We start from the raw sequence: 17,024 nt of genomic DNA on the forward strand, positions 1-17,024 counted from the left end.
GTTTTTGCAATGAAGGGGCTCTCGTCTGCACTGCCTGGGGACTCTGCATCGCTCTGCACCATCACACTAGAGGATTCTCTAAACCCACAAAATATAATAGACCAAATTTGGTAACCAGACTGGATGCATCATAAAGACTAACACATTGGAGCTCTTTGTGTTGGGTAGTATTGTTCTTTTCTAACACTTTGAAAAAATGCAAGCCACAGGGTGTCATGAAACCAGTCAAAAGCTGCAGTTACAATCCACTTCATTTTCTTCTCCCAGCCTGCCCTGTGTTAAAAACTACAAGAACCTTACTCTAACACTTGTGCACCAACAGAGAAAAACCTCTGGGCATGGGAGCAAGTCCATCACTGCTCGTCAGAGTCCATGGGCTGTGCTGCTGTATCTCCATTTAAATGAATGATCGCTGAGTCAAGAGCATAAAGGGTGCATTGCTCTTCTGGAAAGAGGTCTGCTTTTAGAAAGGAATAATACTTTCATTTTTCCACCTTATGGTTCTAATACATTATTAGTGTACATTGTCATAATATCAACTGCAATCTGAATTAGGAGCTGTTGCATCCTGGCCATCAGTTGAATGGATAAAATGCTGTAAGTCTCCAAAGCATGTGCAGGAATCAGATTTCTACAAAAGAAATCAATACAGTTACAGCAATGATTAATCCATGGCACCACTAATAATATTAATGTTTCTGGATGGTGAAGGTAACGCACAGGATGAATGTAGTAGTACTTTCAAGTAAGGTTAAGTTTTGCAAGGAGAGGTAGTGTCTTTTGTTAGGCCAGCTTATGCAAAAAACACAGCCTAAGTCCCCAGTGACTTACTATGTATGATCTGACTACACCCCACAGTTCAGAACACACCAAGCTGTTCTAATAGAATATATTTCCTCTCCATGTCTTGCTTATATCCTTCCTGTTAATGTTACTGCTACTATAAGGCTATTCCTACTACAACATGGTAGTAAATCTGCCAGTGGACACAAAGCTAGCTATCTCCTCTGTGGCACCTGAGAGACAGGGAGGCTGCTGCAAAGAGGAGACCAAAGTCAGAAGGCAGAGACTCCCGGGAGAATGTTAATGTTGCCTTTTCCTCTGGTACGCATCAGAGCTCAGTTCCACTGAGGTCAGCATGAAGAAGGGGTCTAGAGCCGATGGCTGTAGGCTAGCCTAGCAGAAACCATTGCTGCCAATGGCCTTGTAGTGCTGCCAGGTTTCCAAGCTCCCCAAGCACTGACTCCTGTAAGCGTTTTGTTTGCACAATAACCATGTGCAGCCCTGGGTGCAAGAGAGGAATAAATACCTGGGACTGAAGCTGGGCTGGGGTGTAGGAGGACAAAGAGGGGACCTGGACTCTGTTGCTTTGTAGCAGAACAAAGTAATGACAGATTTAATTGATGGCAAAGTGATGTAGGCATTTGAACACATGGATCTTCCTGATCATTTGCTGAAGCAGTGATTCTTTTAGGGATGCTGTAGTGTGTGTCAACCAGCTGGATGCCATCACTGCTGCAGTGGTGCCTCAGCAGCAACTCTGTAGGCAGAGAGTGAGGCAGAGAAAAAAAAGCCCTTTGACATTCCCATTAGTAATGGAAGTGTTTGTGCAGAAAGTGAGGAGGCACAGAAGAATGAGTGAAAGGAGAGAGAAGACTGTTTAGATCTCTCCAGTTACCACAATTGACTAGTGAAGGAACACCTTATTTATATGCCATGTCTTTACACAGACAACATTTCTGTCTTTAATCCTTAGACAAAAGGATGTTCATTGAAATCACTGAACTTATCTTCGACCCTTCCTGGTTTTAACAGTCCCCACTCTCATGCTTACAGTACCACACCATTGCAGTTTTGCTGTTAGAGGTGCGTGGCAAAGAACAAAAATTTATCACCGTGAGAAAATGCTCATGACAATGTCTTCCTGAGGCTGAAAGAAGGAGAGGTAAAACAGTGTAATTCCTGGGATGAAAAAGAACTTCATGCTGCTGGGTTTCACTCAGGTCTGCTTGCCTTTCTCTGATTTCTTTTTATAGTACCTAATATCCCTTTAAAGTAGAGTGGTTCAGACTCAGAATTAACAACAAGAACATGAGCTCATGCAGGCTTTCTAATCTGAGCTGTCTAAGGAAATAGTGATAAATTATATAAACATGGGGACTACATGGAAGTTCATGGAGGATAATGTAAATCTTATACTACATTCAGAGGAATCTCTTCCTTTTCCGTCTGTTTCCTTCAAAATATCCTCCCAGATGGCTTTACCATGTGGCAGTCTGGATTAAGTTAGAAATGTATACTTTCTTCACTGGTGGGGACTGTGAGAGGTTACAGTCAAGAACTGCTGGTTGATGGTGAGCCTGCCTTGGTAGAAGTGGCAGAAACTCTTGCTCAGGCTTGGTCCCTGAATGGTCTCCTGTGCTTTGTGTTTTATGTGTATTCTCAAAGACTTATATGAGTGTTAGTTTACATTACTCTTACTCTTGTTCTTGCTGCTAGCAAGTATGTCTCTTGGGTTTGTGTCACTTTTAAAAGTACAGAAGCAGCAGGACCAGATAAAATTCTCATTTTCTAAGTAACAGCTCTGTTCCTATAACCTTTCCCAGATTTTAAGCATCGTGAAGGGCTCTGCCATGCTCCAAATCTCTTTATGGATATCAGCTGTCCAGTTTAGGGCCATACAGATGTTTATGTAAACTTCTGCAATATCTTTGAACTTTGCCAGAGACCTGAGGATTTACCATCACACAGGCAGTAAACAGCAGCAGTAAAACCCACTGGAAATCTACACACCGATATCTATAATACAAACCTTTGAATATGGTGGTCTGTTCACATCTTTGTGATGATCACTGATGCATACTCTCATACTTCTGTGGGGAAATGAAGAGAAGAGGCAGGATAACTCTGTGACATTGGTAAGTTTAGCACTTTCACATAGATATTTGCCTAAAGCTCAAAACAAGACTCTTTGAAATCTGCTCTGTCTCTAAAGAATATACAGATGGATCTTACAGTCATGGCATAGTAATATTTTTACCGAGGTATGCAAATACACAGTCCAAACAGAAATTTCTTCATTTCCTCATTTTCAAGCAGTTGTAGCAGCTGTTGACTCAGCCATATAGGGGAGTTACACTCTTAAGTAATACGAAGGAAATAGATGTTTTTAGGAAAACACAACAAAAGCAATCAAAATTTTCTGGAAACAGGACATGTTTTATTTTTATCATTTCTGCAGAGAAGACATATAATGAACATAGAACAGCCTTTTGAAAATCTTATTATCTCTCTTAAAATCTCAGTCCTTACAAATTCTTTGTATCTAAGTCTGAAAGACAGCATACCAGTTAGAAAGACAGAGTGTAGATCAGAATAAAAGTGTACCAGTCAGAAGAGTACATGTGAAGTGTACATAGAACAGTGTACACAGAAAACATACACCAAAAGAACAAGTGAAGCATACTTCTCTACCTAATGCTAAATGTAGTAGATGTTTTTAAAACAATGTCCAAAAAAACACCATATCTAACAAGAATAAACAATAAAAAGAAAAGTGTTATTTTGTATAGGAAAGAAGACCAGGATTTCCTATATTTTCTCCTGCTACTTATTTCTCAATGTTTGTACCAATAGAGTTATGCATATAAATTAGTCAAAATATATATATATATATACACACACCTCAAGCTGCATCTATTGCATATGTCTACTCAGTGTAGGACATAGTCAAGGCTGGAAGCCTACAAAGCATCACACAGGCTCTGCAATCCAGGAGTTACACCTGTGGTTCACACATTAGTGTGCAGCCACAAAGCTGCAGACTGTGAGCAGAGCAGAGCCTGGGCCCCACAGTGGTTGTGTGGCAGGGCTGACATGCTGGCACACCATACTTCATCACCTCTCTGTGCCACACAATAAAATCTGCATTTCCACAAGCTTCAGGCATTCTGTGTGTGCACTAGACAACATATATGAATTCATCCTTTTCCCTTCTGGGAAATCACAGACAGAAATGTGGTAGGAATACTTCAGAAACCCACTTTCACAGGTTGAAAAGAAGCTTCCAGCATCACAGACAAGATGACAATTCCAAGCAAGTGCACATACACATCTGAGAGAGTGAGTGCCATTGTCCAAGGCCACCCTGTGTCCTGCAAACCCAGGAATGCTACAGTCTTACTCAACTGAACCTTGACTGTAGAAATACTGAATAATCTGTGCCCTGGAAGTTGACATAGTGCCCTGGGACTTCATTGCTCTTTCCACTGCACTCAGCAAGTTGTGTTGTGTCTCATGGACTTTTTTTGTGCTTATTGATATGAAGAGTCAGCAAGTTACCAGGGGAACTCCTGAAAAGTCAGATCCTGGAGAGGTAAAACTTCCTGTTTCAGTAGCACAGGGAATTTTGTACTTTAGCACAGGATAAATATGTATATGTTACATAGGCCACTCCAGAACATCCTCTAATGTACTGTAGGCTCTTGGTATCATATGACCACATGCTGAACAAGCATATATTGCGACCCATGGGAAATAAGGAAAGTCTCTAGCTTTCTTCGTGGATGCAGTAGATGGAATTTCATGGAGGGTACTGGCTTTACATACTTACCTTGTTTCTCTTTTCAAGGCAAAATGGTGGCAATTGGCATGGTTTCCAAAAGAAGACGTATTCAGTCTTTCTTTTTCTTTTTTCTTTTTCTTTTTTTCTTTTTCTTTTATAATGGGTTTATTGTGACAGGGAGACACTGAATAATTTGTCTGATGAGTTAAAAAAAAACAAACTAAAAAAGAGCTATTTTTTGAAATAAAATAAGAAGAATCTGGGAGAAAATATAGAAGTTGGAATTACTGCTTCAGTGAACAGATGAAACATTAACCTGAGTTAAAGAATGATGGCTAGAAGGGGAGGTCAGGTATTTCTGACAGAAAATATTTTCTTACTTACATGACAAAACTTCTGAATAGACTCTGAATAATGTAATTCAATTATACTATGCCTGAATACCCATATCAGTGTAAGACTGAGGTACCCAAAGTTTTAAATATTTATGATTGTCATTTACTACATAGCTATGATAGAGGAACATTTTTGAGATGGCTGCTTCCAGAAATTTGGCTGTAAATAAATTAAACAAATTGAGATATTATATGGCCAGAAGGAAGGGAAGACAAGGGATTAAAAAACCCCTACAAGACAGGAGTATATCCAGGTTTTCAGTCACTTTTAAAGCATCAGAAATCAGAAATATCTCAGCAGCAGCCCCATTTCCTATCCGAGCAAGCTCTCCAGGAGACAAGTGTTCCTAGTGCTGCTCCCTAAACCTGAGACACAGTGCAGCTCAGGATTTGAAGGTCAAAGAGCCTGAGTGATCAAACCAGAGAAACATGATTTTATGTGATTGTGTCCACAGATCTGTTAAATTCAGATGTGTAATTCTGTCAGTAAATGCTGACTGAGTTATACATCCCCCGCTTAATGCACCAGTGGTCTACAAGGCAGGCTGGGGTGCCTGTCACTGTGCCCCATGCACTGCCTATGGAGCAGAGGTGCCCCAGTCAGCACTGTGCCAGGACAACACAGCTTCCTTTGAAACCATTATTTCTCAGCACTGTGCTGTGTAAGTTCCATTTTAGGCAAGTCTCACAGTGTCGTTTGCCCTTCCACTAAACCTGAGGTGCCGATGCTCCCTTCTTGCATAAGGAAGTTATCAAAGTGCTCACACTTTTAATCTGATGTGACTAAAAAGGAATCAGATTTAGCAAGACTTTTTTTCTTCATGGCTTGTGAAGGACTATCTAGGGGATTCAGTCTTGCCTGCTACAATGTGCCACTTGAAGATGTCATGTCCTTGTCAGCCAGTTTATGAGTCAATCAAAGAGCAGGAGTGCTATGTGTTAGTTCAGCATAGGAGGAGCCTTCATCTCTGAACAAGAGCAATAATGGATTCTTGACAGCTCAAACACACATTTATTTCCCTGAGGCAAACTCTGGGGCAGGAGGCAGCTTTCTGAATGCAGCACTTGGTCACACATTTACCCATTCAACACAGACATGCTTTCAGGTCCCTGCTCTTTTCCAGTGTGCTGGGCAAGACCTGGCCCTAAAAATAGGGATGTAAAACTACAGGGACTACAGCTGTTAAGCCACTCCTTGCATAGCACAGGGAGTAGGTTTTACAGTCTAGAAGACTGGACGATGAAGAGGTGAACTAAAATATTTCCCTAAGCCAGTAATGGTCGTCTTAAACCTCTCCCTACTTCTTCCCTCCCCACTCCTTGCTTGTGGAAGAAGCCCGAGGTGGGGAGGCAACATCTGTGGGCAGGGTGGTTTTGTGTTTGACCCTATGGCTGTGGCTACAAAGGGTGTTTAAGGAGGTACTCCATCCAGTTCAGAACTTGGCTCTGATTTGAAATCTCACTAATAATAGCCAGAAGAGAAGGGGTTGTGGTGTGTACTTGGGAAACGCCATTGAGGAACATGGGTGGGCAGTGTTTAAAAAAGTGCCAGTCAAGAGTAAATTAAACAGTGCTACTTTTACATACACATGCTACATATTTTGGCTGAGATTTTCAGGAGCAGCAAGAGTCAGTGCTGCTAACACTTGAGTATCTTACTTAATACATGTCATGCAAGACATACAAGATTCTCAGCAGCACATGACTGCTCCCTGAAAATAAGGATTATTTTAAAATATTTCCTGAGTGATACTCAGAAGGCTGAAACTACCAGCATGATCACTCTGTGGATTTGTAGTAATAAAAATAATCAAAATGCTAATTCACAAAGATGAGATCCAGAAGGCTGCACAGGAGGAAAGTGAAGAGTTTCCTGAGTTTCTCATAAAGGACTTAGCATTTTCAATGATCAGCATTGCTGTTTCTCATCCAGCTAAAGCCACTGAAAGATGCCCTTTTCCCTGACTTAAATATTATTAACAGATACTCCAGGGTTATATCCTTGCTGATTTTTTGAACTGAAAAACATGGGAAACAAACCTATGTAACCATTCTTGGAAATTGCTCTATCTTTGCTGTTCCAATTCAGGACCTTATAAATTCTGTTGCAGTTTTATTTGAAAGATTAAGTATGTTGCAATGGATGTGTAATAAGGTAAGCACAAATAAAATCAAAGTTAAGATCAATGAAAATACAATTTTTGTCTGTTAAATAATTTGGTCAGATAGATAGTTACAGTCTTCACATACCAGCACTAATAAAGTTTGGCAAGGAAAAAGAGCAGTATACTCAGCCCTTATTAACATATTTAAACATGTTATGGAAGGAAGCAATAAGAAGACAATATATTATTTTTTTCTGGGTTTTCCCTGACATCTGGGAAATTTCATAAGGTCCACTTGTCATCCAAAATAGCAGTCTTAGAACAGAAGAATAACAGGAATTTTTCAGCTACTCTTACTGTACTCTGTGGGCCATTTTTGGTATTTTGTGAATTTAGTTCCTTGAAATCAGTGCTGCCATGCTACCCCAGGGTGACATCTGGCCTGCCTGGGCAGTCCCTCAGTTTGTGACACCTGTGCCAAACATTAAAGCTAGGATGGACAGGCTGAGCCAATGAGCTTGCCTCCTCACTTGCAGTTCAGAGAGGACAACCCAGGTGAAGGGTTCATAATCAGCATGAAACAATTGTGATAGACACTTTAAAACCATTTTTCCTGGTGAAGCTTCTATTCTATATCACTTCCATTGATGCTCTCACTGGACCCTTCCTTAGTGCTGAGATGGGGCGAAGCACCCAAGACAACAAACACAGTCTGTGACAGGCAGGGTACAGTTTGGGGGGCCCATTCTGAGCTCATGGTCATTGATTGATTGTTCACTGAATATTGTAGGCATGGGGCTGCTGTGACAGCAGACAATAAGAAGCATAGGAGTATCACAACCTCATGGTAGACCATGCAGTGAGAATTACGGTCCTAGGCACTTCATGTTGAAGGCTACAGAAGTACATAGGTGGTTTTCAGACATCAGAACTTTGTCAAACAGTGCATGAAGGATGTAAATCTTTGCACAGCCTACTGTTTGTAAGCATCTTGAGTTCATCCTTACAGTACTTAAATAAATAAATGTGCTTTTCTCACACTGAGGCAGGAAAAAGTCCTTAAAAACCACTGCCTGACTGTTGGACATTGTAGCACTCACATTATCATAGCAAGCTGTCTCATGGATCCCTTTTCATTGGGATCCCAATGCAAGAAATGTTGAATTTTTTATGAAGTCTGCTCCAGCAGTTGGTGAGCATCACTATGATGAAGTTCTGCTGCTGATCCCACAGTAAAGCATTTCTTGAAATTCCAGAATGTTTTCAGAAAACATTGGCTGAAATCTCTCTTTAGAAATTCCTAATGCTTGTATTAGAGAGGGATATAATATTGCCAGTGTAGTTCTTGCTTTGCCTCTTGCTCTATCAATGTAGTCACATTATTCAGGGCCAATCTCTGATCTCAGGTTTGAAGAGTTATTTGCCACACAACAACCATGGGAAAAGAGAAGGAGAGAAATAAAAAAAATTAATCACCCACATTCTGCTTGAATTCAGATCTCAGATTTCCCACATCCTGGTATTTAATTTCTCAAAGAGTTACCAATGGTTGATCTCACGGCAGGATTAGTGGGAAGAAAAATGAGAGCTCCATTGAAACCAGACTTGAGTCTGGAAGGAAGGAACATGTGAGCTCTAGGACCCCGGAGATATCAAATTCAGGGTAGTGAATGGCTTCCACCCCCTCCCCTTCCCTGATTCTCAGGCTTAGTTTGAAGCAAATTCTGGAAACTGAAATCAGAACAGCAAAGACACAGTTGCAGTAAGTTAGGGAGCTCACACATCGCTTCAGTAGTCTCCTGAGAATCATGTTATATAGTGAGGCATTAACTGTAATTTATATTAGTATTTTTTATGTTTAGAAAGAGGTGAATAGACTAACATTGAGCTATAAATTGCAGTAAATTTATCTTAGTTGTAGAATAAACATGTTTTGAACACATATTTCCACCAGGATACCTTTTGTGATTTGATTATAGAATGTATATGTGTTCAGTTGGAAAATAAATTCCCATTAAATATTCTATAATCAAAAGGAAATCATAATTACCTGTTAAATTGGAGACCTCACTCAGTTTGAATCAGGTTATCTTGCTTTGAGAAATATACGGCTTTGTCCTGTGGATCGCTGCATAGATGGATCCCAAAAAGTTGGGTCATTACTCTACACTGAGGAGGACCAAACTTTCTCACACTTTCCACCAGATTGTGTGAGATATAAAAAAAACCTTTAAATGCATCACTCTAAATCCTTTAGGAGTTGAACATATTAAGATGACAAGAAGAGTATGTCATTAAACCATAACTACCCTTTTTGGATTACCTGGTATTTGTAGATTTATTGGCAAGGTGGCTTAAATTAGGGATATATTTTTAGCCTGCAGCATTACATAATAAAATAGCAGCTGAATTCTTGCAGTAAAAAAGGGAAGGGATGGGGGGAGTTTATTAAAGCCAACATGAACCTCTCTGATTTTGCTTTTTCGTCTGCACAAAGAGGTGCTCCATGGTTACACAATCAGTAAAGTTTGCAAGAGCATTTCCATTGCCCCATTGTACTCAGGAGCTGTCGCCTGCCTTTCACTGCAGACCTGCTGTTTAGTCTGAAACTGAAAATTAAACCCAGAACTTCAGCTCTCTAAGTTAAATACGCTGCATTGCTGGAAGCACGCAGCCTTGCCAGTGTCTGTGTGGCAAAACCCGTGATCAAAATCTTCAGACATTTTTTAAAGCATTTTACAAGTCTGTTAAGCTTTATTGTTTTTGTTTTGATTTGGTTGGGGTTTTTTTTTCTCTTTTTATTTTGTTAAAAATCATTTTCTGAATTACACTAGAAAGTCTCATGCGAGCTGTGCTAAACCAGCTCAGGGAGCCTGGATTACTGTCTTTAGGAAATATGTTTCTCATTTTGGAGGGCTTTTCTGAGAATGGCCAGGGCAAGGTAGATCCCTTGCATGTTAAATTCACTCCTTCAGAAACAAAAACACAAAGGATGAGAAAAAGCAGGGGAGCCCACGGAGAGCAAGGGTGGCGGTGTCAGAGCCCACGCGCCCTGTCCTGCTGAGGCAGCGTGGCGACGGCCGCTCAGCCTCGGGGCTGGCGCTCGTAAAAATGTCACCAGGGCACTTCCACTGTGAAAGGCGCTTTTATCTCCCCTTCCCACAGCCCCTTTCCAGCGGGTACGTGGGGCTGGGCCCGGCGGCTGCTGCTTGGCCTCCCCGCATGGCTGGACCCTAATGAGGTGTGTGCGGCTCTTGGCTGCAAGTTTTCAATCTCTTTCTTATTACTTCAAAGCTGCTGCTCCGAGGTTCAGACAAGTTTGATCACTTGGCAAAATCTCTCAGCTGGGATTCAAAAGGGAAGATGCTTTATTTTATTATTTATCATTGTAGATAGATAGCTCTTCCCAAACTACTCTTGCTGGTGGCTTCGTGGTCAGAGCCGCAATGCTTTTTTAAGTGATAAAGGATTGAAGGTGAACAACTTTTGGCAGTTGCTTCCTGTCTGTAGCAAGTGGTCGTTTTTAGAGGGAGAAAAATAGAATAGAAATATAACAGGCCTTTCTTTATTTTCCTTTTCATGTTTTAAATTTGGAGGGAAGGGAGGAGCAAAAGGTAAATGATGTAGGTTTGACCTCCATTTCAAAGCCTCTGCAGTGTTTCCCTATCCTATGCTGGGAGACCATTGCTGTAGTCCATCCTCTGCCACTCAACATAAAATATGCAGAGAAACTGGTGCTGTTTCAAGTACTTCAAGGGCTCAAAGGGACAGCAGATTTGCTCAGGTTTACCTGTGTGGGCTCCAGTATCCTTTTGGGCTTTTCCATCTCCAGTGCCACAAGAAAGCAGAGCTAACACAGTCACCCACAACATTTCAGTGGACTAGGCAAGTCTGAAGATTTTTAAGGTTGGCATCTGCCTCCCTTTGCTCTTTCATCTAATTATGGACAAATATCTTAGTGATGAAAAACTATTATTAGAGCCTCTGCTTGCCTTATGCTCCAGTCTGAATTTTGGCTGTGAATGCAGAGCAGTTTACCACTCCTCCAGTTTACAGCATCAACAAGAGATTTGTAAGTGCAGCTTCTCCAAGTTGGGGTCAGTCCAGCTCAGTTGCATATGTTTCTCACAGCACCGCTGTCTTCTTTTTCTTAATATTTTATTTCTTTCCCACCAGAAACATTTACATATTGTAGGGTTGAAGCTCTCCAAAACAAAATATATCTCTGTCAGTGTTGCATAGCACCTGCAGTTGCTTCAAACACCATTTTCACTTCTAGGTCTGTGCTTTGCAGACTTTAAATGGTGTTTCCTGCAAAATTCTTCTGACTGGTACTGAGGTTTTGCTGAAGATTTTCAGTCTCCTTTTAATCACATGGGGAACAGATTTTTTTCAAAGTGTTTTGACCTGCTTAGGTCAAAAAGGCACTTGCTGTACTCAGATGCCAAAACGCGTTTAAGAAATCTGGCCTGACGTAACTTAGACAGCTGAGTCTCAATTTCAAAAGGCTTCAGCCACACAGGCTTTGGCACTGAGCAACTTGCTGCCTTGCAGGAATCTCATTGCTGAGTTAATTTCAGGGCTACTTTAAAATCTATGGCAAACTTGGGCAGCTAAAGCTGAAGTTTGTTCAAGATCATCTGTAAGAGAAATTGAGGTGCAGAACCGAATTCAGGTACATTTAGGTTAACTAAATGACAGTCAGCCTAATTCCTGTTTCTGGAAGTTCTCAGTGTGAGCCCTCCTGATTTAAAACTGCTGTGTCAGATAAGACCTTTCTCTCAAAGTAACCAGACAGACTCAGTATCACTCCATTATATCAAACGGTTCTCCTAGTGGGAGATAAGCTGGGAGATAGAGAAATGTTTTTTATTCCCCCTTAATCTAACAGGAAGAATAGACTTGAACCTATATTTTAAGTAAGATGCTCTAACTTAAAGAGGATTGTCCTGTCCTGTCTTGTCCTGTCCTGTCCTGTCCTGTGGGAATCCTCCTAGGCAATGTCTTGGTCCCCTCCCGTTATCTGAACCTGTTGCTTATGGACCAAAACTTGGCCAAGCCTGGCAAGACACTTCCTCCAGCAGAGGAAGGGCATCTGTAGGGGTGGTTTCTGTGTGTGTAAGGATGGTTAACTCTCTCTGACCTCTACCAGCTGAGTCCCAGCACAGCCCCAGCAACTTCACTCTAGCTGCCTCAGCTAGTTCACTTCCTCCAGCAGCTGGGGATGTGTATTATCTGGTAATCCCCATGAGCAGCCTTTTTTGCTAGTCAAGCAGTGCTATTCCAGCAGTAAAAGGAGAGGACACACTTAATTTGCTTACTTGCTATGCAGCTACAAAACCACAGGCTGGTGACCTGCAGGAGAGCATCAGTTTTTTGCTTTCTTTTCTCTACTCCTTTTCTATCTTTCACAGAATAATTGATTATTTATATAAAAGTGGAGTGCCTTTAACAGAAAAAACATGTGTCTTCCATACACTAAAGTTTAGGGGGAGCCTTCTTCCTAGAAGGTAGAAAACCCATCTTGAAATATCTCCTTCAAATCAGATAGCAGGGGATTTCCAAATAAGTCAATGTGTGTATTTCCAATCTAGTGCAATTGCGTACATGTATGCAATGTTATTAAAATTTAAAAGTCTTATTGCTGTCTTATACATTGCCTTCCTGAGTGTGAAAACTTTGAGGACTTCACTAAGTCAAATTGATCTTTAGGATACTTTATAGCTCTTAGACTGTTCCCAAGAGCATTAGGCAGCTCTGCACATGCCCACTACCAAGTACTTGGGCACTGGGGAAGCTAAGCAGCAGCTTGGCAAGGCTGTATATGGTCATGGTGATCTCTTCTGCCCTAATAAAGCCTTTCATTGTGACATGTGAAGTATCCTTGCAACAATTTGAGTTCTGAATCCAGCTGCTGGAGTTAAACTTTGCCTTACTGCTGAGTGACACCCATCACTAAGCTTGCTGCTATGCTTTGCAGAGCGTGCAGAGCTCGAGGCAGCAGATCCCACCCTAAGTTTCATGCAGAGCAAACCTACTCTGCGTGTCTATTAGTGCTGTGAGAATTTCTAAAGCAGTTTGGTGCTTTGGCTGTGGAGCAGTTGGGATGGCACCGTCACACCTGGGCAGAGTCTGGGCCCTGGCATCTGCTCTAGAAGCCATATATTCCTATTCCTATATTTCAGGAACTCCTCTGAAAATATTAGCTTGCATGCCAGAGGATTTTACTCATGTTAACAGCAGACAATGGTTCACAGTTTGCAAGTGCTCTTGTCAGCAGTTCTTTTTGACATATCTATTCAAGCATACCCTCTTGAGCTTAGAAAACAGCCAGCAAAATCTGTGCCAATAGCTAATACTTCATTATAAAATATAAGCTCTAGCAAATTCAGAGGCTACATATGCGGCATTACTGTGATCCTGCAGTTCATTTCACAAAATGGGTTTTAGTTTTTTTAATCTGCAGGTCCAAAATTCATGAGCAGAGGGTGGGAAAACTGAATTGTCAGTGAGTTTCATGAGGCCAAGACATTTAACCTTGAAGTTTTGCCCAGAGTATTAGAGAAGAACGAACATTTTTACAAAAATGCCACAGTTACCTTTCTACAGGTGTGGGAATGCTCCTCTCAAACACCAACAATCGTTTCATCATCAGGTTTTGTTGTTACCAGTTTGTGAGGGTCCACCAAAAAAAGAATGCAGAGGGTATACAAGACCAAACTAAGTATGTCTGTTCTTCAGGCCACTAGGATACTCCTGGCTGCTTGTAATTCCAGAAAAAATAGCCTGCACCAACTAAATGTGGATCACCAAATGGAGGTCTTGGGCAGCAGGTAGAGTTACATTTTACCTGTGCAGGATGCCCTGGGAAAGAAGTCTCTTGGGATCATGGGGTGACTGATCTGCAAAGATGCTGATGTGTAAATATAGTTGTTTGTGGCACCACTTCATTCTGGATGGTATCACCTCTGAGGTTCAGCAATGAGTCACAGAGTCATAGAATCATTTGTGTTGGAAGGGACCTCTGGAGATCATCCAGTCCAACCCCCCTGCCAAGGTAGGGTCACCTAGAGCAGTTGACACAGCAACAAGTCCAGGTGGGGTTTGAAATTTTCCAGAGAGGGAGACCCCATGACCTCTCTGGGCAGCCTGTTCCAGTACTTTGCCACCCTCAGTGTGAGGAAGTTCTTCCTCAGGTTGAGGTGAAACTTATTGTGGTTTAGCTTATGGCCATTCCTCTGAGTCCTGTTAGGGGATCACAGGCATCCACACAGAGAAGGAGGGCATGACACAGGAGACCAGCACCTCTCTGGCTTATCTTACCAGATGATATATTCAGGGCATCTAAAACAGCCTTGGGTGTTATCTTCAGGCAACCAGATCCCACCAAGGTTATAATATTTTAAAATTGTGTGTTGGCTAGCCCAAATAAAAATACTATCTGCAGACAGCACTTCTAACTGAAACCTGCTGTCCTGCCTCCTGTTCCTTTTCTGTTACCTTCAACAGTGTTAAATCAGGTCCAACAGCAGTGATACCAATCCCCTGCAGAGTTGCCCTTCTGAGGACAGATACCTGCTGTGAATCATTGCAAAGTATTTGTCCTTTCTCTCCTGCTGGAGGCCAACCTCAGTGAGAGATGAGGGTCAAGGCTAGTGTTCACATCTGCCAGCCCCTTGCCAGTGATGCCCTTCAAGAAAAGGCTCCTTTAGGAGCTTTGGAGAAAGCCACCTTGCAGCTCTGTTTTGGGAGAGACACCAGCTCCCTATGACTCCCCACCTGACAGGGCAGTTACAGCAGCTAAGGGTGGAAATGGCTCAGCGTGCTGCCCTTGTCATACAATGCCATGCTGTGTCCTGTAGCAGCTCAGGATAAGCACATGGTTACATGGGACCTGTGGATGACCAAGGACAGCATGTGCCAAGTAAAACTGCCTCTGCAGCAGGCCCCTGTGCCAATCAGCCCCTGAGGATACAGGTATGGGTGTGTACACATGGATGCATGGGGAGCCACCTGGGATATTGCCTTAGCAGCAGGAGTAAAGCCTGAGCTGTTCATATGAGTACTCATCCTGTTCTTCGAATATTTGGCCTGTTCTCCCTGAGCTCTTCATGGCTGTGGCTTCCCTGTTAGCCAGATCCAACCTGGTTTGGCGCTTTCTCAGGTTTCTCTTTGAAGTCTGCTGGCCCAACCTATCACTAGTTTGCTGCAGCAGAAAACAAATAGCCTGGGAAGGAGCAATTCAAGGCAAAACTGGGTCCATGAACATTTATGGTCAACTAAGACATGTCACTGTTCTGCCTCCGCAACTACAGTGAATGCACCTAAGGAGTGAGAACAACCTCAAAAAAAGCTGCCGTGTAACCCAAAACTTTTGCTTCTTGGCTGACTGCATCCTGTGATGGTGTTGCTGAATTTATGCTTTGCATGGCTATCACACTCTGAGTGACTTGGATTTCTAATGTCTGCTCTAATGCCTTAGAGCGTTCTTTCTTCCTTAATTTGTTTCCTTCTATTCAAATGTATTGGGAGCACCTCTGGACTTACAAAGTATTGAATTCCAGCCCCAGTTCCTCCTTCAGCTTTTGACTCAGGGATTATGACACATGGCTATGCCGTCGACCTTGGCAGGTCTGTGAGGACTTGCAAGTGCCTGGAGGGTGCTTACTACTGGTAAGCATCCTTCCCCTGAGGTGTCCAGTGCCCTGACTGTGCCAAACAATGAACTTCAGTGAATCTCTGGCTGAAATGACTCAACTGAGAGCAGAAGTTACACAGTTGCAAAATGCCTGCCCCACCCTTCATCTTTTGGAAAGTGTATGTGAGGGGGTGGGGGGTGCTACAGAGGCAGAGGTTGGGTTGAGGGTCCCAGCTGCACAACCTTCTGATATTTGCAACCAGTTTTTCACAAATGCAGAAAATCCCTCTCTGCTCCTGAGTTACACATCTGTATTTTGTCTTTCAGAACCTCTACTCACTTCTTCCTTTGGGTCCCTCCCTGCATATATGTCTGATTTGTAGCATGCCTTTGTTTGAATTGTAATCATGTCTCCATCAGAGTCTTGACAAGACACTTATATGACAGATTGGCTTAAAACCAATCTGCAACTGAGCTATCTTAGGCTTTTGCAAGGAATGAACAATCTGATTGCTTTGAAAAGCTTTTCATCATGGAAAAAGTATTTCCCAACACTGATGTGAATTTGAAGTCTGTCAGTCTCAAATACTTTTTAATATTTAGTTTATTATTTACATATTTCGGGAGGGTTAGCTTGATTTTTAGTACACATGTTTACACATACATGGTGCAGTTGAGAGAACCTTCCTTCATTTCAGAAACATATAAATGTATAAAGGAAGAGCTTCTCATTAATTTTCATGGTCACTACAGCCAGGGTTACTAGGGAAAAAAAATACTGTGAGATTCATAGTAAAAATCACTAGAGTGAACAACTTTTTAACTAAAAAGAGTTCTCTTGTGGCCACCCTGACTGAGCTTTGAGGTATGTCCTTTCACATACTTTGCCTCTCCCCCATTCTTCTTACTGTGTGATCGGAAGTCTACCTTCATGGAAAATGAGTTCATCAGGTTTCAGTAGTCTCCTGACAAGCCAAGCATAAAACAAAGAGAGCTGCTGCTCCGCACCCACACGTGTGCTGCTGTCTTCCAGGAAATGATAATCAGAGGCTCAGGGCTGACCACAGTGCTGTAAGAAATTAAGCATATGATCATCATCAAATACCAAAACATGTCTACCTGTATTATGTTAAGAGCACAGAACCCACAGTTGTAATTTTTTAACTGAAATACTTGGCTTGGGAGCAAAACTGGGGTTTGCAACAATCATTCTGAGTTCTGAATTACCAAGGCTCAAACCAATGTATTTTGCTGTGTCTCTCCACATGCAGCCCGAATTAGCCCTCCGGTAGGTACCTGAAAATACCATTTTTCTTCTTGAC

The 17,024-nt window shown here is 42.0% G+C and overlaps 1 protein-coding gene across 1 annotated transcript in view; it reads left to right on the plus strand.

Moving 5' to 3' along the window:
- Nucleotides 1–17,024, plus strand: part of HMGA2 (high mobility group AT-hook 2) — a 125,184-nt gene that overhangs the window by 91,181 nt on the left and 16,979 nt on the right. The window contains 1 exon segment of the mRNA XM_062491176.1: nt 3,723–3,728. Coding sequence (XP_062347160.1) covers nt 3,723–3,728 — 6 coding nt within the window.

The sequence above is a fragment of the Cinclus cinclus genome, chromosome 4 (genome assembly GCF_963662255.1).
Source record: "Cinclus cinclus chromosome 4, bCinCin1.1, whole genome shotgun sequence".
Lineage (NCBI taxonomy): Eukaryota > Metazoa > Chordata > Aves > Passeriformes > Cinclidae > Cinclus > Cinclus cinclus.